Genomic DNA, 26,978 nt, shown 5'->3' with positions numbered 1-26,978 from the left:
AAATAAGTAAGTTCTGCACAGTAACATGAAAGTGGTTGTGAGTTTCACGTTGCTACTAAGCAGCTTTTTAAAATCAACTTGGCTTCCATATTCCATTTTCCAAAATGGGTTTTATTTTCACAGACTTTCTTTACATAGTATAGGCAATGCAGGTGCAATAGTGATATAGAAGGAAAGATTATAATCCATGATTAAGACTGGATTTTAATACTTTTAGGAAAAAATATGGCTGCAACTGAGTGTGTTAGTAAACACCTTGTAGTCCCTGAGGCTGGAGTGACATTTGAGTAAAGAAGCTCACTGAGGTGAGGAGTTCCCAGGAGAAGAGGGTCACCAAACCACCAAAGAGGGGGCAGACTAACCCCAGTTGGAAAAAATCAGCAGGTTAAAGCTTCCATATTCCCTCAGTATTGGAACAGGACACATGAGTGGACTGCTACTCTTTTAAGAAAGGAAGGAAGGAAAGAAGGGAGAAAGGAAGAAAGAAAAGTGGCATATTACCAACAGAACAATAAATTTAGGGCTAGAGGAGATTTCAGTGAGCATTTAATTCAGTCCCCTAATTTTACAGATGAAACTGAAATGGTATGACTTGCCCAAGGTCAAATGGCCAGTAGAGGATGGAGCCAGTCCTCAAATGAAGTCTTCTGATTCCAGCTACAGGGCTCTTTCCCCTTTGAAATAATGCCAAATCAGATTAAAATCACAGATTAGCTAACTATAGGAAGAAACCATCTCCCAAAAAAATTGAAGATTCATTCCCAAAATCTTAGCAGCAGTAGGCCAAAATAAGCCCAGGAGAAGCTTTCCGAAGGATTAATTTAAAACAAGCAATGTACCACTCAAGAAGTCCTTTCCAGCTGTAGTGTTGCCAAAGTCAGGTGAGGGGGGTCCAACTTGCAAGAGCTGGTTTTCCTGGCTTCATTCCTTTTGCACTAAAGAGCCCAAGAGGCCCCACTCTAATGCAAGGACTGCACGAGGGTCCAGTGGCTCTGCAGGTTTTTTGAAGTTGTCGTTTTCTGTATGTAGAATTTTCATGACTTCCACTGGATCCTTTTTCCCAGTATATTTCTGGATAGATTCTTCTCTACAATTAAAAGGTAGCTTTAGTTCAAGTAAAAATGTTAAAGATGTAAAATAATCCAATCAGGGTTCTGAAAGTGTTACGGTAGCAAACAAAATTAAACACTCTGAAACACAATCCATAAATCTCAAGATATGTCATCTTTGAGAGAAATATAAATAATCAAGTAAACCAGGATTACCCACAAAGGTCTGGGTCAGTGGCAATGTAGAGAGGCAGGGTTTAGCTATGAGAGTAGGAATTCATTAGTTTCTTTCAGTGCCACTGTTGGAATCACAGATTCTCCAACTACCAATCAGCAGCCAGTCTCAATCTAACATTCATTGTGTATCCAAGCTTCACAGACCTGATATCTAGGATATATTTTCCCCTAATCTAAAACATGTAGCACTATTTAAATTTCATCTTATCAAATTCAGCCCAATGTTCTAATCCATGGGTTAGCAAACTACAGCCACTCACCAAATCCAGCCCTGAGCTAAGGATGATTTAAAATTTTTAAATACAATAAAATTATTTACAGATGTAAAAACCATTCTTAGATCAATCATACAAAAACAGGTAGTGAGTCAGATGGGGCATACAGTTTGCTTTCTTCTGTTCTAGTTTATCAAATATTTTTGGAGCCTGGTTCTGTCATCTAAGCTGTTAACTTATTCACCCCAGCTTTGTATCTTCTGCAAAACAAATAAGCATGCTTTCTGTGCCCTTATCCAAGTCAACGATAAAAATGTTAAATAGTACAGAGCTAAAAGTAGAATTTTGAGGCACTCCTCTAGATACCTCCTTCAAAGCTGGTACTAGAAAATCCATGGCTACTTTTTTTTAATGGTGACATTTTGGGTCACTCATTCAACTGATTCTGATATCCCCTAAATACAGTGTCTTTCAACCAATATCCCTCTCTTATTCATAAGAATAGCTTGTAATTTTGTCAAATATCTTGCTGAAATTCAAGTAGACTTACTATTCTGGTAGATGAGGATGTAATGCTATTGCTTCTTCTTTACAAGTCTAGTCAAATAAAATGGTGTTTGGCATGTCCTCAAAATCATATTAGTTTAGTATCTTGGCTTTCTTTTCTAGATGGTCATTCAATATCCTGTTTAGAAAGTATGTTCTAGAATTTTATGAGAAATTGAAGTCAAATGTCCTCATCTAATTCGTACTCTCTTTTCTTCCTTTTTTCAAAATCTATCCCGTGGTACCTCTCCCATTCACCAGTGTCTTACAAAGATCATTAGCAGTGGGACAGCAATTATATTCAAAATATTCTTTTATAGTACTCTAGTATTCATCTGGTCCTGGGGATTTGAACTCATCAAAAGCAGTTAAGTGTGCTTTTACTATCCCCTTATCTTATGTTTCAACTCCCTATGAGCTATTTTTTGTTTTATCCATTCTGGATCAAAGATATTTCTCTTAGGGAGGAAAAACAGAAGAAAATTAAAAGTTGTATAGCTCCATGTTGTCTTCCATCATTGCGGCTATTTATCATCAGGCAGCAACAGTCTTATTCCTTCTTTGATCTTCCCATTTTCTTCAGTCTAGCTTTTAAAAAAAAAAAAAAAGAAAAGAAAAACTCACCCTGTTTTGTTCTCAATAGCTTTCCTCACCAACCTCCACCCATTCTGAGCTTTAGGATCACTAATACTGTTCTTCCATACTGTGCCACACTTCCATATTCATCTTCTGTAGCTGTCTTTAATTCCTGTAGTTCAGTGAATTTCCTAGGTTTCCATCAATGGTCTCTTTGGACAACTGCACCCTCTGTTCCTCAATAGAATTGCTTCCATTTTCATTTTTGGAATTTCATTCTGGAGTCCTTCCTGTCAGGCTGACTTACCCTGAAAATTTTAGTGCATGAAATCCTATCTTTTCTCTAAACCCTTTGAAATCTGAACTCCCAGATTCTAGGATACACTTTACACTGCCCAGCTTGCCTTCCTAAGATGAAGGGATTGCTTCTCCACCTCCCCCACCCAGTAAGTTTCTCATTTCTATTCAGTGACCAGTTATTTCTGGACATATTCTTCTCTACACTTATTTAGTGAGAATCAGGTCCAGAAAAGTTCCCTTTGTCTCCTCCAACTTTTGAAGAATGGAGTTATCATTGGGAAACATCAAGGAATTATTAGTTGCTCTTCTTTTAACAAATGTCCAATTAAGTGAAGTATCCTATCACTTCTAAATCACACCTTGTGTGCAAATCACATAATTGGTTTCCTAAATTCCTCATCTATTTCCCCTTTCTATCCAGGTGGTCTACAGTACACCACTGCATGACAATAGCGTTTATTTTTCTGTTGTTCTTTACCTAAATGTGCTCTTTACCAACTCTTCCCCTAATTGTGATGCCTGGATTTCTCAGATAAACATATATATCTTCTTTACGTACATTACTATTCTACTCCTCCTTTTAACTATCCTATTTCTTTTAGAAAAAAGGAATAGCTTTCCAGAGCATATTCTGATCATGAGCTCCATCCCCTCACATTCCAGTGATTCATACAATTTTACTTCTTTACCTTATTACCCATTTCCTATGCATTTATGTATAAGTACCTGATGTCACAAATGGTTGTTTGTTTGTTTGTTTTTAATTTTATCATGAAATGCTAAGTAATCTCCACTGCTTCTTTTCCTTCACTGGAGTTATTCTCTATGGTATCTAGCTCGGCAGATATGCATAAGTAATTCACTTTTGATTAAAAATAGATTTCATTTTTACCTGATCTTTTTAGGTGCAGTCCATCCCTGGGCAACAGGGTGTCATTTCTGTATTTTAAGCTGCAGTTCAGAAAATCTAAATCCCCTCCTCAGACATTTCTTAACCATCTTTCACTTCCTGAATCTGCCTTTCTCTCCTGAAACCCCTGCCTTTAGTTAACAGCATGAAAGCTGCTCTCAAGTTTTCAGTTTCATAATCAAGATTTCATAATCCTTAAGCAGTGCTTTATAGATTACTTCTGGCAAAACCATTTTTGCCATGTCATTCACAAAAAGTAAACAGTAATCAGGTTTAACAAGTCTTGAGAGGTTCTTGCCCCAAGAAGATTTTTGTAATATTGTTAAGAAGACAACTGTGGAGGTCTCATCAGCATGTCTTCTTCCTCTGATCCTTAAGTGGATTGTCTTTCACCTGATGGTCCCTACAGAAACACATCATGATTCCTTGAAGGACAAGCAGCTGCTTCCTCCTCAGAGGGTCCAGTTTTCTCCTGTTTGGGAAGAACCACATACCTAATAGCAGTACAGAAAGACTGAATTAGCTCCAAAGACCAATCTATCCTACCTTGGAAATTGATAGGCGTGTAAAAATTCAATCCAGTCCACACTTCTCAGTGCCTCCTCCCTCCTTCCTAATCTCTTTTCCTTACAATGAAGTAGTAGAGTATTCCTCTAAAAATACAAGCTGATTTAAAAACAAACAAACAAACCCAAAAAAAAAAAAAAAATTGAGCTAGTGGGCTTAATGGCCTGGATAGGAGGATAAGGTTATGGAATAGTTCATAATAAAAAAAAAAAATTTTAACTCAGTAGGATGGGGCTAGAGGGATGATGCAAGCTCAGGGCAAAGCACGGTGGCCAACATCATGAATGTGATCTTAAACTTCATTAAGAAAAGCCCACTGCTTTGTTATCTGCCTGGTCATGCTCCATGAAGACTACTATGTCCAATTTTGAACATCATATCTTAGCAAGGAAATGGACAGACCATAGCACATCTTGAAGAAATGGAAGAACTGGCTGCTGGAATGGAAATGATGGGAACCTTGGGATGAAATGGCCACACTATCTTCGAATTTTTAATAATCAATAATAACAATTAGCTAGCTTTTATATAGTGTCATGTAGGTGTACAGAGATCTTTAAAATATTTATCTTTATCTTTATTAAATATAAAATTTTATTTTTATTTTATTAAAAATATAAATATTTATTAAATAAAATATTTATCTTAAAAATATTATCTCATGTCCTTACAACATTTAAAATATTATCTCATATCTTTACAACAACCCTATAAGAGAAGTGCTGTTATTATCATCAATTTATAAATTGGGTCACATAGCTAGTAAGGAGATTTGAGGCTAGATTTGAACTCAGGTTTTCCTGGCACCAAGTCCAATACTCTACATTGTACCACCTAGCTGCCTGTGGAAAGATAAGCCTCTGATATGCATCCTAGATTTGGGGAAGGCAGATATCAATGGATTCAGGAAATGATAGGATGACACTGACTAAAATGCTGCCAACGTATTCCAAAAGGAATTGGAAGCTCTTGCAAATAAAATTCTGAAGAAAAAGAGAAACAATTTTATTGAGGAGAAAAAAGGGTAGTTGTTCAAAAGAATGGATATAAATGCACTGTATAAGTATAAGCTTTAAAATTTTTTTCAAAATATATAGAAACTATGAAATCAGAATTGAAGATGAATACAGAAGTGGGGCATTGACCTATGACAGTCAGGAGTGCTAAAATTCTGAATATATGGAAGTCAAACAAAGTTGTAGAATATTAAGGACAGTAAAATAAAGTATTGGGGAAAAAACCAATAACCCTGTATTGGGAAAAGAGGATCAAAGAAAGACTAGGACTGTTCCTATTCATGGTGGATTGACAATGGTAACTGATGACAGAGACATTTAACTCTTTTACTGGTTTCTTCTTCCAAGGAGAACAATCTCTGGGTTAGGAAAGACTGAACAAAAATAGCTAATAGGGAATAGATATCCACGTATGATAAAAGTAACTACCCTTAATGGCTTCAAGTCAACAGATCCGAATGAATTATATTCTGAGCTACTAAGCTGACAGTGTGACTGTTGGGTCACTGTCAGTGAACCAGAAAGAAGCCCCAGGATCAGAAAGGACAAATGTCTTGATTGTTTTAAAAGGGAGAGATATGGATAGGGAATCGGGTGTGCCAACTATAAACTAGTGAGCTTTGACTTCTATTTCTGGCAAAATCCTAAAACTTATTAGTTAGTGAAAAGCTAAGAAAAGAAGCAGTGCCCCAAGAACTAGAAGAGCTTCCAGCACAGGTCAGGCCATACTAACAATTTTTTTTTTTGACTGAGGCAATTGAGGTTAAATGACTTCCCCAGGGCCACACAGCTAGGAAGTGGTAAGTGTCTGAGGCCAAATTTGAACTCAATCCTCCTGACTTCAGAGCTAGTGCACCTAGTTGTCCCAAGATTTCCTTTTTTTTTTTTTTTGACAACTTCTAGATCAAAGGAACAAGATGGATGTACTTTACCTAGATTTAAGCAAAACATCTGACATTTATCACATTATATTCTTCTTTTGGATGAAGAGAAAGGTGGACTCAATAACTTAATTGAATCTAATAAGATGAGCCATAATAGCACCTGAATTTTTAAAAAATTCAATTTCACAAGTATGAGAGGGGGAAAGATTAGTTAGAAAGCAGTCAGAAAAGAGATCTAGAGATTTTAGTGGAAAGCAGCTTCAATGTGATATGGCAACCAAGACCTGTGATTTTTTTGGAATAGGGGACTCCCAATGGGAAAAGTTTCTCTACCAATGAAATGAATGAAAACTTTTTCTATGCAGTGTTAGGGAGTTTTCCTAGCTAAGTGACTTGGTTAAGGTCACACAGCCAGTATGTGTCAGAGGTAGGGCCTGAAATTCCACCTTACCTCTGAGGCTAGCCTTTCTGCTCCACAAAACTGTCTCCTTATAACCCCTAGGCTTCAGCACCCAGAAAAGGAAGGAACTAGTCCTGCTATTGGACCACATGTCTGGGGTATGGTATTCAGTTCTTATTGTATTTTAGGAATGGTACAGATGAGCCATACAGAGATTGTCCAGAGGTAAGCAACCAAGATAATGAGGATCTCAAGACTGTGCCATACAAAGACTGAATGAAAAAAGTGAGGGTGTTTACCTTGATCCAAGGAAAACTTCCTAACAATTATTCTCCAAAAATGAGACAGGTGGCCAGGCATTTTTACTAGAAGCATTCAAGTAGAAGCTGAATGATCTCCTATGGTCGCTATAAATTAATGTGTCAGTATGTGTCAGGGATAGGGACTGAGCTCCCATCTCTAGAGAGCAAGGCCAAGACCAAGAAGGGAAGAAGAATATGTTAGGTTGAATTTTCACAGTCCTAACAGTTTCCTCAAAAACAAGCCCTCTCAGTCCTTTCCCATTTTACAATTTTCAAAACTTAACAGAATCCACTCATGATATGTTCACTTAACCCAAACAAAAGTCCACATACATGACAGAGCAGAGCTTCAAGCAGCTCTTTATGCCTGGAAATTTGATGAGCTTGATTATAACCAGTACCAAGGACACTCCACTTAGTGCAGGAAATGGTCCCATAAAGACATCACTAATTCACTAAATTATTGCCAAGGGAGGACTTGAGCCCTGAGGAAAATGAGAGCCCGTCACTTGCCACATGGCTCTCCTACCTGGAAGTTTTCTCATTCCAAGCATACTATCTGTTCCAATGTAGATTTTCTTACTCAACTACTAGACATTCCTGGGCTCACAAAAGTCATAATGAAAACCCCTGGAACAAAAATATCATCATCGTCCCATGGAAGCTACATATTTCTTAAACTAACAACACAAGTATTTTTCAAAACAGGATTTCAATTGAGAATATCTGGTGCTAGACTCTCAAGTTCCAGCAGCCCCTGGACACCTAAGAGATGGATTGAAGACGGAGTACCTTAGAGTAGTAAGAATCAGTTGAGGAGAGAGAAGGATAGAAGAAGAGGTCAAGGTAGAGGACAGAGGGAGGGACACATAAATATGTGGAATATTTCCATATTACAAAGCAAGTCCAACTAACAAGAAGATACTTACGCTACTCTGAGGAAGGGGTTATAGTGAAACTCCTCTCCTAAGGTTGAAGGCACTGTGGGTATGTCGTCGTCATCTCTAGCCTGGAACAATAACAAGTTAAGTGGTGACCACATGCCATGTCACAATTAAGTTGTCAAAAAAGCAAAGTCAATTGCAGGCTCAGTACCAGCCACTATAGGCACTTTATAAAGAATGCTCAGCTCATCCTTCTAATTGTCTAGCTTTCTTTGTTAGCAGCTACCCACTTTGGAGAAAAGCTGAAAATTACAGGGACCAAGCCTGACCTCCACTCCTTTCATCACTCAACAGCCCCATGTCCAAAAGGAGAGGCAAGAAGGAATTAATGGCCAGATATTATTACTGCTCTCTTACTGTCCAAAGGGGAAGACAGTGAAAATGGCTCCTGAGTCCCAGAAGGGCATAGAAAAATCCCCATTATTCAATATCAAATGAGTGTTATGAAACATCATTATTGTACCATAAACCCAATGCAATATGATTAAAATATACTAAAGCCTAAATATGGTATATAGGATAGTACAGCTGCCTAAGTGGCTGACTCAGCTCAACACACTAGTACTGGGAGGGGTAGAGGAGAAACAAAGCAAAAAAATTTGGCAGGGATCAAGGGATAGAAGCAGCAAAAGTGAATATGATAGAAAAAAATTGAGATAAAGAAGCTGGGGGGATTTGAAGGTCAAAAGTTCTAACAGGAGAAGACAGAAGAACCATCAAACCAATGAAGGACTGAGCAGAAGAGAGGAAGAACATAAGCCAGAGATATCCTGATAGTTATGAACAATTATTAAAAATTAGGGTATGAAATCAGTTCCAATAGAGCAGTAATGAATTGAACCAGCTACACCCAGCAAAAGAACTCTGGGAGATGACTATGAACCATTACATAGAATTCCCAATCCCTATATTTTTGTCTGCCTGCATTTTTGATTTCCTTCACAGGCTAATTGTACACTATTTCAAAGTCCGATTCTTTTTAAACAACAAAATAACTGTTAGGACATGTATACTTATATTATATTTAATTTATACTTTAACATATTTAACATGGTCGACCTGCCATCGGGGGGAGTGGATGGGGGAAAGGGGGGAGGGGAGAAATTGGAACAAAAGGTTTGGCAGTTGTCAATGCTGTAAAATTACCCATGCATATAACTTGTAAATAAAAAGCTATAATAAAAAAATTAGGATATGCATACAAACTAACATAAAACTTGTTAGTAATTAGCAAGTCTTGAAAATCCTCCTTTGCCAAAGCTCTATTCTAACATGTCATTATGGCATGAAAGTGACTATGGGTTCAATGGAACTCAACTGAGGCTCGCTGGGTAACTGTGCCATCCAAGGACCAACCTATCAAACTAAGTATAAAGAGGCTCACCATCAAATGATTGCTTTCTTCTACCACAACAACTCATTAAACTGCCTCCTAAAATCCCTAATGAAACAAGTTACAACGAGCTTGGGATTATATAAAGCTCATGCCCCTCTCCCCTGGGAGACAATAGCAATGTGTGAAGAGAGTGTTTCTGTGTGACACCAGAAAGGACTTTATGCTTGGGAAATAAATTAGATTCTACTGGCTATCAAAAAGTCAAGGGATTCAGATTGGTGGTAGAGATGCTAGAGATCATCCCACTATGTCAGCTTATACAAAAGGAGAGACTACATGCCCTAGTCCCCTGTCTTTCAAATATCTTAACAATCATTAACATCTCCACTCTGAGGCCAGCAGGCTTAGTGTGCTAAGGACCAGAAGAGGAAGGTATCCTCCACAGGAACTCCGAAAGAGAAAGCTGATCCTAGTGAGCTGAGGAAACTTTCTAATCTAGGTCATCATTTCTCCACACTAAATGTCCATGAGAAATTAAACAGAGAAGTCAGAGTGCCAGCCAAACCAAAAAGGATGAGCTTGATTGAAAGCAAGAGATCAACTGAATAGACTGACCAGGTCCTGACAATTTCTCTACATGACTTTTCCCAGATTTACATCTGGTTCCTGACAGCCCAGACCCAATAAAACCTCTTCTTTGAAGATGAGGTTGCCAAGAACCCCTATCCCCAAAGTGAACCATTACTATGGAACTGAACATCCTATTCAACACAGGAAGACAGGGAGGAGCAATGATAAAAGAATCCTTTATCCAGATGTTCCCGAGATATCTTTTGCTTTATTTCTACAAAGTAAAAATCAAGAACTGAAATATATCATTTCCCAGTGTTCCATGAAGTAAAAACTTAAAGAAATTTGTCACTCCCATTTTTGGGAAACAATTCTAAAGTGTTTTTGCAAATAGCTTATATCTTTTAACCTTAGATTTCTAAAATCTTAACAAATTGACCAGCACACCTTTTACGTATTTTGATAAGTTTGCTTAATAAAATGAAGCTGTTAAATTCTGACTTGTAAACACCAAAGGGATGTATTATGTAAAATATGTAAAATAAAATTTTTCCCCATTTCTAAGTCCTCAGTTTCAAAGCAGGCTTACTTAATGTCGAATAACTCCACTTCCTCCCAACACAGCCTCAATGCCCCATTTATCTTTTCAAATTCTATAATACTTACTTTGGCCCAAGCCAGCTTTGTTTTCACATTTTCGTTATCAGGTTCCACCTTCAAAGCAAACTTGAGATTCCTGACAGTGTACTCATGCCCACAGAACACTTTCTGCAAAAGGAAAGGATGAGATGTTTAGGGTTCCCACAGATTTTGCCCTGGCACATCCAGCCAATGGAAAGACGTTCCAGACCACCTCAAGAGTAAGCTCAGCTGAGGACAATGAGGTGGCATACCAATTCAATGTCCATCATCATGCAGATAACTTGGGATTCTCCAAACATTTTGATGACCAACAACTATGAGTCTCTATTCCCAACAAATCTCTCTCTCCCCAAAATGGCTACCATTGAATTTGTCTATTTCTCTCCCTTTTTATTCCTAGCACAGCTCTCTAGAATTGATGCCATTTATAGGACTACAGACAGAGAGAAAAGAGAGTAAAGCTAAGGGTCTAGATTAATCACACACAGGATTGAAGTAGGAGTATAGACTAAAACCCACTAAAATCCAAGACATGCTTCAGAAAACATATCCTACTAAGGAATTAAAAAACTGGTCCATAATACTTTTAACATAAGGCAAAAGTTGTATGGGATATTTATGAATATAGCCAGCTATTTGGTCTTCCAAGAATGTTCCAACTTTAAGAAAGCAAGCAAAAAGGACTAAGAACATCACTATCATTTGGCTATCTAAGAAATAGCATCCAAGATAAAAGGAAGAGTAGATATTAATCATTTGCTTCAATTATGGTGAAAAAGTAAATTTGTATATAGTTACCTTCTACAAGGTTATAGACCTGAACAGGTGGGTTCTCTAACCAAGCTATTTCATTCTTGGAGTAAAGCACTCAGTTTCCCAAGTGCAGGCAGACATAGATTTTGCTAGACTACTGGGCTAGATTCTAGACTTTGCTGGCTGTGCCTGACATACCTAAGTCATCTGTCTCTTCAAGACACAAACTAGATGAATTGGCTTCAACAGATTTAGATTGTTGGATCTTCTACTCCTTACTTTTCCCATACTGCAGGGTCCTTTGAGACTGGTACATTTCTGCCCATATTTTATCCCAAAGATCTGGAAGTATCAGGCTTGTCAGGTTGTCATTAACTAGGGTATCAGATAGCTCATCCCCAGATTCATGTAAAGCCTCCCAAGGAGGAAGATTCAGAAGGGAAAGTGTGGTAAAATAGCAAGAGGAAAAAGTGAGGGAAGGGAAGCAGACTAAGAGTGAGTGCTCACAGTTTCCTTGGGCAGAGTCCCCAGTGTTTCATTGAGGCTCCGGTACATTTGTTCTGCTGTCCCTTCTAGGAGTCGACCACAACCACCAACGAACAAGGCATCACCTGTTCAGGGGAGGGGAGTGAAAGTTCTTTCTAGTTGCCAGGTGAAAGGGACATCATGGAGAGGGACACAACACAGAGGAAAGAGACACACACAAGCCCAGATGGCAGGAGGCAGACAAAACTGTCATGCGGTATCTGCTGGAATGGTTCCATTGGGACAAGACACCCACACACATTGACATCCACCTAAGGAGGATGCTCGGGGAATGATGCCGACTACAATCCCAAGGGAAAACCAGAGTGCTCCCTCCCCTTCCTGCTCACCCTGGCTCCTAAACTTAAGCCACACAAAGAAGCGCCTCCAGGTACCTGAGAACACAGCTGGAGCATCTGGACAGTTGTCTTCCCACATGAAGTAACACATATGGCCCAAGGTGTGGCCAGGTGTGAGCAAGCACCGCACACAGATGGCTCCAAACTGCAGAGGGAAGGGAAGGGCCAGGAAATTGCCTGGAGCCTTACTAGTTTTTCCTCCCCATACCCTGTCACACACACCCCCAACCCCTGACCCAAGGTGTGCTCCCAAGCTGCCTGAGGTAGTCTCTGTAACCCCCATCCCATATCCTTCCTCCAGGTATGGTTTTCTCACTCTCATGGCAGGAGGCCAACAGAAACAAGACTGAGATAAGTTTGTGTGTCTCACCTAGGACCAATGGCAGGTTCCTGAAGACAAACAGACTTGGTGGGATCATTCCCCCTAATTTCCATGACCCATTCTACATAAAAGGGTAAACCATGTAGCCTTTGGTCTGGCCGGCCTCAGAACATAGAAGGTCAGAGGAGGAAGGTTCCTTGGCGATAATCTAGCCCCGCTCCTTTGTTTGCACCACACTGCCTCCAATGGGAGCCTTTACTTACAAGACCAAAGAGGGCTAACCTCATCCTTTAAAACCTCCTCTATCAGACTGTAACATATCTAACATATATAGGACTGCTTGCCATCTAGGGGAGGGGGTGGAGGGAGGGAGGGGAAAAATCAGAACAGAAATGAGTGCAAGGGATAATGTTGTAAAAAAAAATTACCCTGGCATGGATTCTGTCAATGTAAAGTTATTAAATAAAATAAAATAAAATATTTTAAAAAATAAAAATTAAAAAATTAAAAAAAAAAAAAAATCTCCTCTCTCAGGAGATCCGGGTCCCTCTTTAACAATAAGATCTCACCGATTCACCACAAGCTCAGTGATGCCCCCTTCTGGCCAAAACTTATCTCAGCTGCTTTCGCCTCTCTCCAGACAGGAGCCAGCTGGAGAAGCTCTCTTAAGGCCCCTGTTGCTTCACGGCTGCTTCTCCGCAAAGGTCAGACAGAAGCACACAACAGAGCCTCCTCGTAGTGTACCAGGGCACACAACAAAAATGAGTTTCTGGTATCCGACCCATGTTCCTCTCCATGCCCCCAGGCAACCTGGTTGTACCCTGGTAATCATCCTTCTTTTCTGTTTTCTGTGTGTAACTCCCATCTTTCCAGACAGACTGAGCCTTCTAGACAGAGTCCGGATCTCCCTCCTTCTCATCTCTCTCTCACCTTAAGGGACTTAACAGTGACTTGCTTGTCACGTTCCCGACTCCTGGTCCCTGCTTCCAACCCAACAATCAAATTTATTTTGAAAGTTCCCAGGGCTGACACACCTGAAGCACAGGACATCTGAGAGGAGGGAAGGATGGAAGGGAACAGATGACCCTGTCCTGCCCCCTGGTCAGCCACAGTACCTTGAGCTCCTGGTTGTGAATCAATTTGTGTGTCAAGGCACCAATGCGCTCATCAGCCCCGTACACCTGAAGGCCTGGAACCAGCTGCACCAGCTCCTCATTGCCCCTGGAATGATCCCTGCACAGACAGGAAGATTTTAAGGACCAGCAATAAGTTACAGTTCTCTGCATCCCAGCTTCCTTTTTCCCCCAGCTCCAAAAACCAAGTAGAAGCTTTAATCCTAAAAAGCAGAATGAGAAGCAAAGGATAAAGTGACTTTCCACCTAATATTGAAATGAACTATCTCAGGAAAGAATGGTTTTCCTATCACTGGAGAGCTTTCTTTTTCTGTTTTTTTTTTTTTTTGTTTGTTTGTTTGTTTAGGCAATTGGGGTTAAGTGACTTGCCTAGGGTCACACAGCCAGGCAGTGTTAAGTGTCTGAGGTCAAATTTGAACTCAGGTCCTTCTGACTTCAGGGTTTGTGCTCTAGCCACTGCGCCACCTAGCTGCCCCTGCTGGCGATCTTTCAAAGAGATGTTGAAATAATCACTTAGCAGAAAAGAAAGAGTTCCTTGTACAAGTTCTACTAGAGGGCCACAAAGGGTTCCTTCCAACTATAGTTATCCCTTCCACAGTGAAACTCCCCATCACGGTTTCAATATATCACACGGAATTTGGGGGGAATTTTGCAGAAGCCACAGACTACACAGGAAAGCCAGCAAACAACAAAGAAAAAGTTTAGAAACTTAGAAATGCATAAAACATATGTCTAGGATTATGTGATATCAATATATTTTATCTTTTAATACCATAATATTGAGACTTTTTCTCTGCTACAAAGGGAGGGCCAATACATTTTATGCAGATTTTCTAGATCTAATCTCTATGATGCCCTAGGAATAACTGCATTATGAAATAATGAAATTATGAAAGACTATGATGCTGTGAGATGAGGGACTTCCCTTTCCTACTTTCTGTTCCTTAAGTCTGCTTCAGGACCTCTAGAAAGATGGTCCGCGGCTGCCACCACCTACATGTAAAGGATTTCATACTAGGTCTTGGGTTTACTGACTCTCCACAAACTGCCTGATATATTAATTCCTCCATTTATCACCAAGCAGGGGACCGTATGGCTTTGAACTCAAGGCTTTCACCATTTACCTTTTTCTACAGTGATCCCTGAATTCACAACTTACAGCAGGAGGCACACTGGCCTACCTCTGAATCCTAAGGATTCAGAAACATACCCCAATCTGATCCATAATTGCCAGTCCTTTTGATGTTGATCCTAGCACTTATTTTCTTCCTTCTCATGTACAGCCATCAATATATATTTCACACCATAAGAATAAGTTTCTTAGGTTGGTATGGTTTTTAACAAAGGAAAAAAGAAAATTTTTCAATTACACTGACAATGCTCTTTGATTCAACAAATTCTTCATAATATTCCTGTGGACAGGTAGTACAAGTGGCTTGTGCCATATGGGGAAACTGATATTAGAAAAGTGAACTTAGGGGCAGCTAGACAGAGTTGCCCATGGATAAAGCACCAGTCCTGGAGTCAGGAAGATCTGAGTTCAAATCTGGCGTCAAACACTTACTTACTAATTGTGTTATCCTGAACAAGGCTCTTAACCCCAATTGCCTCAACAATAACCAAAAAAACAAACAAACAAAAAAAGAATGGTGAAATTATTTAGGATCCCATAGGCTTAGAAATTAGAGCTTTTTCATTGACCCACACTTAACACCGTATACCAAGATAAGGTCAAAATGGGTTCATGACTTAGGCATAAAGAATGAGATTATAAATAAATTGGAAGAGCATAGGATAGTTTACCTCACAGACCTGTGGAAGAGGGAGGAATTTATGACCAAAGAAGAACTAGAGATCACTATTGACCACAAAATAGAAAATTTTGATTATATCAAATTGAAAAGTTTTTGTACAAACAAAACAAATGCAGACAAGATTAGAAGGGAAACAATAAACTGGGAAAACATTTTTACAATCAAAGGTTCTGATAAAGGCCTCATTTCCAAAATATATAGAGAATTGACTCTAATCTATAAGAAATCAAACCATTCTCCAATTGATAAATGGTCAAAGGATATGAACAGACAATTCTCAGATGAAGAAATTGAAAATTATTGTTCTGTAAGGAATGACCAGCAGGATGAATACAGAGAGGACTGGCAAGACTTACATGAACTGATGCTAAGTGAAACGAGCAGAACCAGGAGATTATTATATACCTCAACAACGATACTGTTTGAGGATGTATTCTGATGGAAGTGGACCTCTTCGAGAAAGAGAGCTTTAATTGATCAAAGATGGATAGAAGCAGTTATACCCAAAGAAAGAACACTGGGAAATGAATACAAACTGCTTGCATTTTTGTTTTTCTTCCCGGGTTATTTATACCTTCTGAATTCAATTCCCCCTGTGCAACAAGAAAACTGTTCGGTTCTGCACACATATATTGTATCTAGGATATACTGTAACCTATTGAACATGTAAAGGACTGCTTGCCATCTAGGGGAGGGGGTGAAGGGAGGGAGGGGAAAAATCGGAACAGAAGTGAATGCAAGGGATAATGCTGTAAAAAATTACGCTGGCATGGGTTCTATCAATAAAAAGTTATTTAAAAAAAAAAAAAGAAAGAAAGAAAGAAATGAGAGCCTTTTAATGGCCATCTAATTCAATCTCGTTTTTTAGATAAGGAAACTTCAATGAAGTAAAGTGACTTGACCAAGGACATCAATATAAGTAGCAGAACCAGAAGTGAACCAAACCCTCTCACTCCAAATCATTGAGTTCTTTCTGCTCTACTGACCTGGAGTACTACCCTATGTCACACGACTAATGTGTTGGAAAACTATCTCAAACTTCATTTTCTGATTATTTATCTATACATGGAAATCTATTCTATTCTAAATTTTCTTTAAATATAATGAAAATTGTATGATTTGATCTTCATCCAATCTCCATAGTTCTTTCTCTGGATGTAGATAGCATTTTCCATCATGAGTCTGTTGGAAGTCTTGCATCATTACATTGCTGAGGAGAGCTAAGTGTATCAGAGTTGATCATTGCGCAATGTTGCTGTTACTGTGTACACTGTTCTCTTGGTTCTGTTCATTTCACTTTGCTTTAGTTCATATAGCTCCATTCTCCATTACCTAGGCCTTTTGTATTTGGACAACAATTCAAACTCCTAAAATTAAGAACCTGAAATATCTATAACCTAAGAAACATGACTTGCACAGATATATTCTGGATTTTCTGTCTAAAACACAGTCATGAGGACAAAATAATCAACAACTATAGCAATCTAATGTTTGACAAACCCAAAGACCCCAACTTTGGAGATAAGAATTTACTATTTGACAAAAACTGCTGGGAAAATTGGAAATTAGTATGGCAGAAGCTAGGCAGGAATGCATACTTAACAACAAGATAAGATCAAAATGGGTTCATGATTTAGACATAAAGAATGAGATTATAAATAAATTAGAAGAACATAGGATAGTTTACTTCTCAAATTTGTGGAGGAGGAAGGAATTTGTGACCAAAGAAGAACCAGAGACCATTACTGATCACAAAATAGAAAATTTTGATTATATCAAGTTAAAAAGCTTTTGTACAAACAAAACTAATGCAGACAGATTACAAGATTAGAAAGGAAATGATAAACTGGGAAAACATTTTTACAGTTAAAGGTTCTGATAAAGGTCTCATTTCCAAATTATATAGAGAATTGACTCTAATTTATAAGAAATCAAGCCATTCTCCAACTGATAAATAGTCAAAAGATATGAAGACAATTTTCAGATGATGCAATTGAAACTATTTCCACTCATATGAAAGAGTGTTCCAAATCATTATTGATCAGAGAAATGCAAATTAAGACAACTCTGAGATACCACTACACACCTGTCAGATTGGCTAAGATGACAGGAAAAGATAATGATGATTGTTGGAGGGGATGCGGGAAAACTGGGACACTGATGCATTGTTGGTGGAGTTGTGAACGAATCCAACCACTCCAGAGAGCAATCTGGAGCTATGCTCAAAAAGTTATCAAACTGTGCATACCCTTTGATCCAGCAGCGTTACTACTGGGCTTATACCCCAAAGAGATACTAAAGAAGGGAAAGAGACCCATATGTGCCAAAATGTTTGTGGCAGCCCTGTTTGTAGTGGCTAGAAGCTGGAAAATGAATGGATGCCCATCAATTGGAGAATGGTTGGGTAAATTGTGGTATATGAATGTTATGGAATATTATTGTTCTGTAAGAAATGACCAACAGGATGAATATAGAAAGGCTTGGAGAGACTTACATGAACTGATGCTGAATGAAATGAGCAGAACCAGGAGATGATTATATACTTCAACAACAATACCATATGAGGATCAGTTCTGATGGATGTGGCTATCCTCGGCAATGAGAGGATCCAATTCAGATCCAATTGATCAATGATGAACAGAACCAGCTACACCCAGAGAAAGAACACTGGGAAATGAGTGTGGACTGCTTACATTTTTGTTTTTCTTCCCAAGTTATTTTTACCTTTCTAAATCTGATTTTTTTGGTGCAACAAGAGAACTATATAAATATGTATTATATTTAAGATATACTTTAACATGTTTAACATGTATGAGACTGCCTGCCATTTAGGGAAGGGAGTGGAGGGAAGGAAGGGAAAAGTTGGAACAGAAGTGATTGCAAGGGTCAATTTGAAAAATTACCCATGCATATGTTCTGTCTATAATAAAAAAAGGAAAAGAAAACACAGTCATGTAACAAAGTATGGATAATCACCATTTTTTCATAATCTCACTTCATCTCACTCCAAGCCCAAACTTTGATCTTGGATTATACTGGATTGGTCCAGGTAGTAGTACAGCCAACTGCAACATTTTCTTCCAGACATGGTAATTTTATAAACAATAATAATACCAAGTGACATTACTAAAGCCCTTTAAGATTCACAGTACACTATTTTTACAACAATCCTGTGGGATGAATCATGTAGATGTTATAATCCCTATTTTACTAATGGAGCAACTGAGGCTCAAAGGGGGGAAATGACTTGCCCTATCATGCTGTCATAGTGCCCAGCACACAACAGGCAATAAATATTTACTGATTAGTAGTAATAGGATTGGGACTTAAACCCAGGCCCTCTTTTTCCAAATCCAATTCACTTTCATCTAAATGCCACAGCTTATTCTCCATCTCCTATTGCCCACCTTCTTTTTCTCCAGTAAGTGAAGTTTGATTTAGATATAAAATAAGTACAAGGTACAGCATTGTAATAAAGGCTATTAAGTGCTGAATTCATCCAAAAAAGGACTGAGAATGCCCATCTTGAAACCTTATGACCTTGCTGGTATTCATATTTTAGCCTGTGTATTATGGCAACCAATGAAATTGCTGTCTATATTTATTCTGTCCTATATTGATTCTATATTTAGCATCACTGTTACCCTATAAAAGTAGTGCCCTGAAGGATACCTCAGATCAAGAGGGAGGTCTGGGGTCTGCTTGGTGGGAGGGGAGCCGGACTTCTCTAATAAAGCTTTTTGGCTTGGAGCTCTGCCTCAGTTTCTCTTTTGGTCTTATGGGGTGATTTTTTCCCCCCATACTAGTGAATCTGTCTGGGACCTACATGTGTTGTTCATCAAAGAAAGTAATGTCAAGTTCCTCTCTGAAAGATATAGAGAGGTACAGGGAAGACGAAAACTTGCATTTATTAAGCACCTACTATGTGCCAGACTCTGTGTTAAGCACTTTTACAAATATTATCTCATTTGAGCCTCTCAACAACACTGAGAGGTAATTATATTATTACTCCCATTTTACAGTTGAAGAAACTGAGACTAATATAAGTAACTTACCCAGGTCACCCAGCTAGTCAGTATCCAAGGCCAGATTTGAACTCAGGTTTTCCTGACTTAGGGTCAACACTCTAATCACTGTTCCATCTAGTTACCCCTAATAGAGCTAGTCTTGTTGAAGGGTCTAGGACTAGAACATACAGTCTTTAGACAAAGGGAAATTACTTACCAGTGATGATGAGTGGTCAAGATGGTAGTCAGCTTCACTTCCTCCTTCCTGACAATTTCCAGCAACTGAAAGAGAATTGGGGGTTCCTGAGAAAGAATCTGCTTCCTCCTCAGCTCTGCCCAAGGACCATATTAATCAGCAAGAGATGAGAATATTGAGGGAGTAAAGGAGGCAGGCCTTAAGACTAGAGGACTGAGGAGGAAGGAACACACACATTAGGAAGGAATACATAATTAAAGCAGCCTGCTTTGGGCCATACAGAGCACAGGGCTGATCCTAAAGCAGGACAGCCTGTAGGCCTTATCCTCATATAGCCAGGTTAGTGTACAACAACTGATGAGGGGATGCTAAGGAATTTTCCAGATCCCATCTCCCCTAGAGGAACCCTGAGAAAGAATCTTTTGGCACTTGGGGAAAATAAAAACTAGAATCAGTATCAATAGATTCTTGTCAGCAGAAGGTACCAGCCCATCAGTCCAAATGGGCTTTACACCAAGAAGCAAAAGCCTTCCCAAGAATCACAAGCATAAGCACAGACTATCCAAACTGAAAGGGACCGTGCGGGTTAATTAATCCCCTATCTATACTTTCCAGAGGGGGAAACTGAGGCCCCAAGTGCGAGGTCACAAGGCTAGCTCGGGGCTGAGCTGTAGCTGACAGGTAGGTCTCTTGTCCTTTCATTGCTCAGTGGCTTCTTGAGCTCCCTGATCCCAGCCTCTGTGCCCATGCTTTTGCACATGAGCACTGAAGATGCACAGACTATGACAAGCAGCAAGGGCCAGTTGGGCCTGAGGTTAGACGGAGAATGACAGCAGGCACCATCCCAAGTGAGTCTAGCCCGAAGAGGAGGAGGCGGCGAGGCAGGAGCAAGCACTCCTTGGGCAAAGCCCAACCCTCAGATGGCTTGGAGGCTTCTGTTCCATTTAAGGCAAGGGCTGAAGAAAAGATACTGCTGGGACATCTGTCAGGGCTCCATCCCTTCCCACCTACCACAGCTCACTCCAGGAGTTACCTAAATCTGATCCTTGCTCAGCTCACAATGAGCCCCTGTATCTCCTCCCACCTACCACTGGCATCACACACACGCACACGCGCGCGCACACACACACACACACACACACGGACACACTACATATAACACACACAACACACATAGGCATGCATAAAATACACACAACATACATATACGCTCATCACACACAACACAGTGCATATTATCTGTGTGCATATAACACGTGTGACACATACAACACACATATATAACCTATGCACATATGACACACACATACAACACACACACACACACACACACACACACATAACACACATAACAATCTATAAGTTTCCACTCAACACAAGCATGGCCGGAGCTGAATCTTGGGAGGATTCAAAGGCTAGATTTCAGAATGTAGAATAATGAGTCCTTGGGACAGAGGGGTGAGAGGGAAGGAGGGAAAGGGCTGGAATAACAGAGGGCTTTCGTGAAATACTTAGGCAGTGTTAAGGCAGGACTTCCACAAGCGGGCTACATGCCAAAAAAAAAGAGCTTCTGCTCCTGTATCAGGACTGTTTGTTATATTTGGAAGTATTCTGATGTAGTGACTCTAATCAGTAGACAAAGGGCTCTTGCTCTCAGTCTCTTTTCCAGGTCCACAATGATCTACGCTCTAGCTGGGACCCATCCTAAGAGTTCTTCTGCTTCTGCTCCTGTAGTCAGCTGACACTTTTTTGCACTTGTTTCTCTTTAAAATTGTTTTGCATTGATATGTCTTTTTGAATCTCTCTGCCTTTTGTCCTTGTTTCGCAACTACCCTCCCTTTGACTCATAAAATTGGATCAGTAAGTTTTCAGGAACAACAGGAGACAGCTTAAAAAAGAGGAACAGCAATCTGCAGGATTCCTAAGTAAAGCTAGTCAGAAAAGGAAGATAGACAGTTGCTAAGCAGATAACGATGACAGTCCACCCCTAGACAATCTTGAATCTCCAAAAAAACGCATCAAGAAATTTCATCTCTCTGAGGACACATTGGTGACCTGATCTAACCACCATTTTGCTGTAGAAGCATAGAGGAAACATAGGGAAGATGTGAGAGCACCTCCAATACAGCCATAGTGAGGCTCTCTGAGCTCTTCCTCAGGTATGTGAGAGATTCCACAACCTCAATGTCAAACTTAAAGGTGTATCTCATGTTTATGATCCCTAAGGGGCATGACCTCCAGGAAGGCCATTAGTTGGGTCTATCCAGGGCTTTGAGAGGGATCAGCATGAAGCACGAGGGAAGTGTAATTATTAAGAGAAGACACAACAAATTTCCTCAGTCTCAGCTTTGTAACTTCTTCTTTCTCTATTACCATAAAAATCTTGGCCATACTTAATATCAAGTTAAGATGACTTTAAAGTTCATCTAGTAAACCTCTTCACTTTAAAAATAAGTAAACAATCTTTAAAAAAAAAAAAGTGACAGCAACAGTCACACAGAGACAGAGACAGAAATCCAATAAAGTTATTCCTTTCCTTCATATGCCATTTTACCGTTATTATTATGACCAAATCTACTAAAACAGGAGGACTTATAGAACTTGGGATCTAGAAAAAGTATACTCCTGCCTAATCTGTCTCTCCTATCCTAGTCACCTGAATAGGAAAAGGATCCCAAAAAAATTCCTCAAAAATTTTTGCTTTTAAATTTAACTGTTGTTCAACTTCATTCATTTTAATTCTTTAATAATTTAAAAATTATCATAGAACTTAAATTTAAAAACATTGATTAGAATCCTAATAACTCACTAACCAAAGTACAATAACTCAAAACTGGTTATTCTTCCATTTCTGAAGCAACCCAGCCTCTTGAGAATAGTTGGCCCTGGCAGCTGCCACTTTAAGTGGTAACTGAGGTCCACAAAGGACAAGTTCCCAAATCCCTACTTACCCTTTTGGGAACTGTTGCATCTACTGCAATGGCTTCTTTGGTATTCTCTTCAATGACCAAATACATGTAGTTGTCTTCCAAAACTGAAATAACCTTGACCTTCATGGTCAGTTTCCAGCTCTACATGAAAGTTAAAGAAAATAAAAAAATTTCAATCTGTAAATTAACAATCATTTCCTAAGTATCTACTACAGAAAGACTCAATCCCACCACACACTCTACCAAAAAGCTTTCCTAATCCCCTAGCTTTTAGTGTTCTCTCTCTCCTCAATTTATCTTGTACCAAACTTCCTTGTTTGGATTTGGCTCTTTTCAACAATGAGGCAATTCAGGCCAGCTCCAATAGACTTGTAATGGAGAGTCATTTGCACCCAGAGAGAGAATTATGGAGACTGAATGTGGATCAAAGCATAGTATTTATTGTTGTTTTTCTTTTTTATTTTTCCTCTTTTTATCTGATTTTTCTTGTACAATTTGAGAAATATGTTTAGAAGAATTGCACATGCTTAACCTATACTGGATTGCTCACTGTCTTGGGAGAAAGAGAGAAAAATTTGGAACACAAGGTTTTGCAAAAGTAAATGTTGAAAACTATCTTTACATGCATTTAGAAAAATAAAATACTATTAATAAAAAAATAAGAAAGTCCAGGTCCTGTTCCCTCCTACCTTTCCAATCTTTTTTTATACTTTATTACTCTCTACATAAGCTGTGATCCAGTAACACTTAATTACTTGCTCTTCCTCGCACAAGACACTCCATCTCTAGGCTCCATGAATTTGCACTCATGTTTAGAACTCTTCTTCCTCATTTCCATCTCCTAACTTCTCCTGGATTCTTCAAGTTCCCGTTAAAATCTCACTTTCTACAAGAAACTTTTCTTGATTTCTTTTAATATTAGTACCTTCCTTTTGTTGACTACTTCCAATTTATCCTGAATATATCTGATTAGTATGTGATTATTTACATGTTGTCTCTCCCAATAGACTGTAAGCTCTGAGGACAAGCTGGGTTTTGCCCTTCTTTGTATCCTCAGTGTTTAGCCTGTGCCTAGCACATAGTAAATGCTTCATCAATGTTCATTCATCTATTACATAGCAAGCATTTAATAAATGCTTCCTGAATTGAATGGACTTTTAGCTAGAGGGACCAGGGAAAGAGATGACATCAGGCTGGGCTTTGAAGAATAGCTATTAACAGGCAAGGATAGGAGGAGGGCATTCTAGGCATAAGGGATGACATGAACAAAGACTTGAAAGCATGGCAACAGCTTCCTTCAAAACTCAAATCAAGAACCACCTACTACATATGGTCTTCCTGGTTGCCACCCCAGATACTAGCACCTCCCCCATGAAATTATCTTGTACTAACTTTATATATATTTTAAAAATTATGTGTACATGTTGTCCCAATGTAGTGCCATAATAGGTGCTTAATAAAATGCTATTATCTGATTGATGAGAGCAAATTCTTAAAGATAATTTGAAAGAAAAGCAAGTAATCCAGTTTAGCTGAAATCTAGCAACTATTTACTAAGATATTTGTAAAATTTCTGAAATGTCATCTCATTTGACCCTCACAAAAACCTTGGGTAGTACAGGTATTATCACAAAATGAACCTCCAAAAGATGACATAATTTGCCCAAGGTCACACAGGTAAGAAGTAACAAACACTGATCCTTTGATTTTAAATCCACGACTTTTCCACCAAAAAAAGGCTAAATTAGAACTAGCTTGTGGATAATACAAAAGGCAAGCTAAAAAGTATAGATTTTTTTGTAGGTCCTGGGGAAACACTGAAGTTTTGTTGTTGTTGGGGTTTTTTCCCCCACTAGGAGAGTGATGTTGTAGTTTTGCTTTACTAAGATGTCTCTAGAACAGAAATGATTAATCTGAGGTCCACAGACCTGTTACAAGTTCCTGAATAGATTTCTGAAAAAGGATCCACAGGTTTCTGTAATGGGCAGAGGCTTGAATTAATGCACTGAGGTCCCAAGCACATGAGGCTAAATAGTAATTGGACCATACTCTATTAATATATAAACTTGGAGAAAGAATGGCCCCGCCCACTCTTTGTGCAAGTCCTGATGTGTTGTATAGGAAATGACATTTTTGGTGGGTGGAGGCAGGGGAGTGGAAAAGGAAGGGGAGGAGAGACTGCTTGGGAGCCATCTTGACTACCTTTTTCTGTTTGTTTCTCTTATATATTAATAGAGTATGGTCCAATTACTATTTAGCCTCATGTGCTTGGGACCTCAGTGCATCAACTCAAGCCTCAGCCCATTACAGGTTTCCCCAAGATGTCGTAGGTGCATAACACAAGAAAGGTTAAAAACCTCTGACATAGAGTTAGCATATACAGAATGGATCAGAAGAGATGGAAAGCTATCCAATAATCCAGGAGAGAGAAGTAATGGCCTCTATTGCCTCCATTATCTTTGTCATCATCATGTTCATGATGAACAATGAAGAAGTGTCTATTATGCATTGTGCTGAGTCAGATCCAGTCCTTGTCCTTTGAGTCACCATTTAAGACACACATGGAGACCATCAAGAACTGAATGCTCAGTGTACATTACTAATAGCGAAGAGCCACCAGTGTGTTTTAAACAAATGCATTTAAATTATTAGGAGTGGGTTAAATGCACTCATGGGTACAAGTGAATGGCTAGAGAACTTCAAATTTAATCAGGTCGAGGAAGCTCAGCGTCAACATCAATGATCTTCAGATATGTATAAAAAGGCTTCTTGGATTTCACATGAAATATTGATGGGGTGAATAAGACCCCAGCAAAAGATCGGGTCTCTGGTAGCAAACCAGTGTGTAGGGTAGGCCACAGATCTAAGAGGGACCTGACAGGATTATCTTGCGTAAGTGAATCTTTACAGAAGTGGACCTTCATTGAATTTCTAGCACTGAAGGGATTTTCCTGAGACTCACAGTTATTGTTTACAATCAGGAGGCCAAGTTATAGCTGTCAGCTTCTAGGATTATTACTTTCTGAAGCAAGCATATCTTGTTTTGAGTCCTTTCTCCCAATTTAATTGCTAGTTCTTTAGGAACTTTACCCTCTTGTTAAGCATCACAATAAAACTATTTCTCCTGACTTGAAGATGATTTTGAGTCCATGAATTCATTACAGAGGACTCCATGAAATCTTGATTTCTTGCACCTTATCCTTACCAAGAGCTATCTCAGTGACAGAACAGGTTTGGGAAAAGGGTGCACTAGGTCCATGGCATAATTTATCAGATGACTGCATGGTAGTGAGGGCCCTTTTTGTCTTTGAGTTTACAAATAGATTCCTTTCTCCCTAGGATACCTAGCAAGGCACCGAAGGGAAATGCCCACATTTTAAAGCAGTAGATGAAGAGCAATTTTCAGTCATTTAGGGAATTTGAATCAAAGTCAATTGCAGTTTCCCTACAAGGATCTGGACAAAGATGTGCTCATTTGCTGTCACTTCTCACTGGGCCTCAATTTCTGCAACAGAATTCATGGATTGTGGCATCTGCAGGATCGAGGAGCCAGGGATTAAGAATGCAAAAAGGAAATGTCCTCACCCTTCCAAATACAATCAACTTAATTCATCTCCTGACACCCAAAATTTCTTTCCATCACCTACCTCCTTATAACCCCAAACTTCTGCCCATCTGCCTCAAGTCTTGTTAGAGAAGCACCCCAAAAGTCAACCCGCTTCGCCCAACCCCTGCCCCTCTCAAGCTCTATTTCCATTTCTCCTACCCCTCCCACTTCCGCCCACTGCTCCGCCCACCACGCCAACTTCCGCCCCCGCCCGTTTCCCTCCTCCACTTCCGCCCCCGTCGACCCCTCCCTTACAGCTAACACCCCCCTCTCCTTCAGGGGAGAAGGTCCCCACCCAAGATCCGGGCTCCTCACCAGTGGTTGAGCCTGGCCTGACCTGTCCAGACAGTAGGAACGGCGCGGGGTGGGGGGGAGCGCGCTGGAGCTGGGGGCGGAGCCCGAAGGCTGCACTGGGGGCTCGTCCGGGGCCGGTCTTCGCTGTCACTGGCCCCGGGAGCGACCCCGCCCACCAGGAGAGCGCGCCGCCAACGGCCGTTCAGCGAGCGCCCCACCCCCCGCCCTTTAGGCTCCGCCCCTGCCTCCCTTCTCTCTAGCTCCAGCTCCGCCCCCTGACTCCCCTCTCCCCTCCATTCCCAAAAGCCCCAGAGAAAAGCTTCCATCCCTCTCTGCTGTTCCCCTCCACGCTAGCCAGGCTACCACGGTACTTCCTGAGAAAGGAGTTCCTTTTCACGCCTCAGTCCCAATTTCCCCTACCCAGTTATCAGTCCCTATCTCTGTCCATCTTCCCGGTGTCCATCGTCCCAGACCAAGCCCGGTCCCCAAACACTCCGCCTGACCGTGGTTCATACTCCAGTCTGGGTCCTCTTCCAGTTCCTTT

General features: G+C 39.9%; 1 protein-coding gene across 4 annotated transcripts in view; it reads right to left on the bottom strand.

The window, feature by feature from the left end:
* The window catches only part of HAGHL (hydroxyacylglutathione hydrolase like), a 36,227-nt gene extending 9,607 nt beyond the window's left edge, over positions 1–26,620 (bottom strand). The window contains exons 1-10 of one of the 4 annotated variants that reach the window (XR_007949161.1): positions 26,456–26,615; positions 22,555–22,674; positions 19,625–19,689; positions 13,569–13,686; positions 12,168–12,276; positions 11,755–11,858; positions 10,519–10,620; positions 7,932–8,011; positions 840–1,087; positions 91–674 (exon numbers count right to left, since the gene is read on the bottom strand). Coding sequence is in view for 2 of the 4 variants with exons in the window: in XM_051969251.1 (XP_051825211.1) it covers positions 922–1,087; positions 7,932–8,011; positions 10,519–10,620; positions 11,755–11,858; positions 12,168–12,276; positions 13,569–13,686; positions 19,625–19,689; positions 22,555–22,659 (849 nt within the window). In the remaining 2 variants the exon portion in view is untranslated. Of the gene's footprint in view, positions 1–90; positions 1,088–7,931; positions 8,012–10,518; positions 10,621–11,754; positions 11,859–12,167; positions 12,277–13,568; positions 13,687–19,624; positions 19,690–22,554; positions 22,675–26,455 lie in introns of those variants that run through there. The other 3 variants (XR_007949162.1, XM_051969251.1, XM_051969264.1) reach the window with 3 other exon arrangements.
* Positions 26,621–26,978: the final 358 nt, after the last annotated feature.

This window comes from Antechinus flavipes, chromosome 1, assembly GCF_016432865.1.
Source record: "Antechinus flavipes isolate AdamAnt ecotype Samford, QLD, Australia chromosome 1, AdamAnt_v2, whole genome shotgun sequence".
NCBI lineage: Eukaryota > Metazoa > Chordata > Mammalia > Dasyuromorphia > Dasyuridae > Antechinus > Antechinus flavipes.
The sequence above is the reverse complement of the archived record's forward strand: the minus strand, read 5'-3'. Positions and strand labels throughout refer to the sequence as shown.